General features: G+C 59.0%; 1 protein-coding gene across 1 annotated transcript in view; it reads left to right on the top strand.

Moving 5' to 3' along the window:
* Window positions 1–2,402, top strand: part of LOC113206348 (alpha-aminoadipic semialdehyde synthase, mitochondrial) — a gene marked incomplete at its 5' end in the record, with an annotated part of 6,287 nt that extends 3,885 nt beyond the window's left edge. The window contains 6 exon segments of the mRNA XM_052275989.1: window positions 64–235; window positions 318–388; window positions 489–616; window positions 716–1,473; window positions 1,551–1,932; window positions 2,023–2,402. Coding sequence (XP_052131949.1) covers window positions 64–235; window positions 318–388; window positions 489–616; window positions 716–1,473; window positions 1,551–1,932; window positions 2,023–2,138 — 1,627 coding nt within the window.
* Window positions 2,403–2,588: the final 186 nt, after the last annotated feature.

Below are 2,588 nucleotides of genomic sequence, written 5' to 3'. Positions count from 1 at the left end.
CCTCCCCCCATCCATACTGTGCCTTGGCGACCTCCCTTATCTGTACGCCTGCCTCTTTTGCAGTTTCAAGGGGCCGGGCGTGCTGGTCTGCTCCATCGATAACATGCCGACCCAGCTGCCGCGCGAGTCGACCGACTTCTTCGGCGACCTGCTGTACCCGTACGCGCTCAGCATCATCCTCTCGGACGCCACGGTGCCGCTCGAGAAGCAGTCCTTCCCGCCCTCTGTGTACGGGGTAAGTGACCCCTCCCCCCTCCTCCAATCCCCGCTCATCCGAATAAAATATGAATACAAATGACTCGTCACGCCCTGCACAGGCCATCATTGCCAGCAATGGCAAGCTCACGCCCAACTTCGAGTACATCCAGGAGCTCAGGAACCAGAACACGTGAGTGCCACCGGACCGCGGGCTGCACAGCTGTCGCCTGTATCACACCTGAATTTCTGAATTACATTATATTATTTCTCCCTTTTTCTCCCCGTTGTAGGCGAAACAAGCAGAAGCAGGTCTGCACCGAGGAGATCGCGCAGCGCGTGTTGGTGCTCGGCGCGGGCTATGTCAGCGCGCCCGTCATCGAATACCTAAGCCGGGACAAGAACGTGGCCGTCACTGTCGGTATGGAAACACGACAAATTTGTTATCACACCACACTATAGTTTCCCGCGAACATCCGTGCGGCCTGCTAAATATATACGTGGTCTCGTCACTCCACAGCGTCGTCGCTAAAGGACGAGGCGGACAAGCTGGCGAGCAAGTACCCGGGCGTGCGGCCGGTGCTCATGGACGTGGTCAACCGGCCCGACAGCCTGCGCGAGCTCATCGAGGAGGCCGACGTGGTCATCTCGCTGCTGCCGTACGGCCTGCACCACACGGTGGCCGAGGCCTGCATCGACACGCGCACCAACATGGTCACGGCCTCGTACTGCACGCCCGCGCTGCAGGCGCTGCACGAGCGCGCCGTAGAGGCCGGCATCACGGTGGTCAACGAGGTCGGGCTGGACCCGGGCATCGACCACCTGCTCGCCATGGAGTGCTTCGAGGAGGTGCGCCAGGGCGGCGGCAAGGTGGTGTCGTTCGTGTCGTACTGCGGCGGCCTGCCCGCGCCCGAGTGCTCCGACAACGCGCTGCGCTACAAGTTCTCGTGGTCGCCGCGCGCCGCGCTCCTCAACACGCTGGCCACGGCCAAGCACCTCCGGAACAACGAGGTGGTCGAGGTGCCCGCCGGCGGCGAGCTCATGCGCTGCGCGCACGACCTCGACTTCCTGCCGGGCTTCGCCCTGGAGGGCTACCCCAACCGGGACTCGATGCAGTACGCGCAGCTCTACGGCATCGCCGGCGAGGCCAACACCGTGCTGCGCGGCACACTGCGCTACCGGGGCTTCTCCGACACCGTCCAGAGCCTGCAGATCCTGGGCCTGATCAACGCCGAGCCTCACCCCGCCCTGCACCCCAAGGGCCCCGAGATCACCTGGGTAAGGGCGCGCAACACCTGCCCCCCCCCCCTTCCCTCTATAACATACCCAACTTACCCCCGGACCTGTGATTCCAGAGAGCCTTTGTCTGCAACCTCCTGGGCATCGCGGACGTCGACATCTTCTTCGAGAACCTCAAGAGCAAGCTGGCGGAGCGTGTCGGCAGTGCTGAGCGGCTGGCCGCCATCGAGAACCTGGGCCTGCTCTCCGACGACCCCATCCAGAAAATGGACACCCCGCTGGACACGCTGTCGCACTACTTGTCCAAGAGGCTGGTGCTGGAGCCACACGAGCGGGACATCGTGATCCTGAGGCACGACGTGGACATCCTGTGGCCGGACGGTCGCCGAGAGCTGCGCGGCATCAACCTGGTGACCTACGGCGACCCCCACGGCCACTCGGCCATGGCCAGGACGGTGGGCTTCCCCGCCGCCATCGCCGCCAAGATGGTGCTTGACGGTGAGAACAAACTTCGTGCTGTACACAGTGCAACTTGAACCAGAGCTTTGCAAATGTCACATCTAACGTACACTTCATCTTATTCCGCAGGAGAGATCCAGAGCCACGGCATGGTTTTGCCATTCAGCCGCGAAATTTACCGCCCAATACTGTCACGACTCAAGTCAGAAGGTATCGAACCCTTCGTGCGTTCGAAATGGCTGTGAAAGAAGAGGGGACTTTACACAAGAAGTGCTCTTGTGTGAAATGTGTACAAACAGTGCCATTCCATTGTGATTTGTAATAAAAATCTAAATATACCAGTAATTCGACTAAACGACTGAGATTTGTGTTTCATGGTAATCTATAATTGCTCACAAACTGCCCAATTTTTATTGTATGTTCTAAAACATTGTATGCCACTTTAAACGTTGTACTGTACTGTATTTAGTTTTAAATAAAATGTCTATAAATATACTATACAAACGAGACATTGTCTTCTTACTCTACTCAAGTCACCACCTGCTGGAGCAGCACATGGTCGGTACTATACGACCTTGAAGGGCGCGCATAGCGGTGTAACTGGTGATGTAACTTTGTGGGTGACTCTTCATCCCCGGTAGTAGGGGCGGGGGTGGGCGGCCTGGAGCGGCGCGCGACGGGCGGGCCGGAGCTGC

Source organism: Frankliniella occidentalis, unplaced genomic scaffold (genome assembly GCF_000697945.3).
Source record: "Frankliniella occidentalis isolate FOCC.00 unplaced genomic scaffold, Focc_3.1 Scaffold1331, whole genome shotgun sequence".
Lineage (NCBI taxonomy): Eukaryota > Metazoa > Arthropoda > Insecta > Thysanoptera > Thripidae > Frankliniella > Frankliniella occidentalis.
This window is presented reverse-complemented; position numbering and strand designations above follow the sequence as displayed.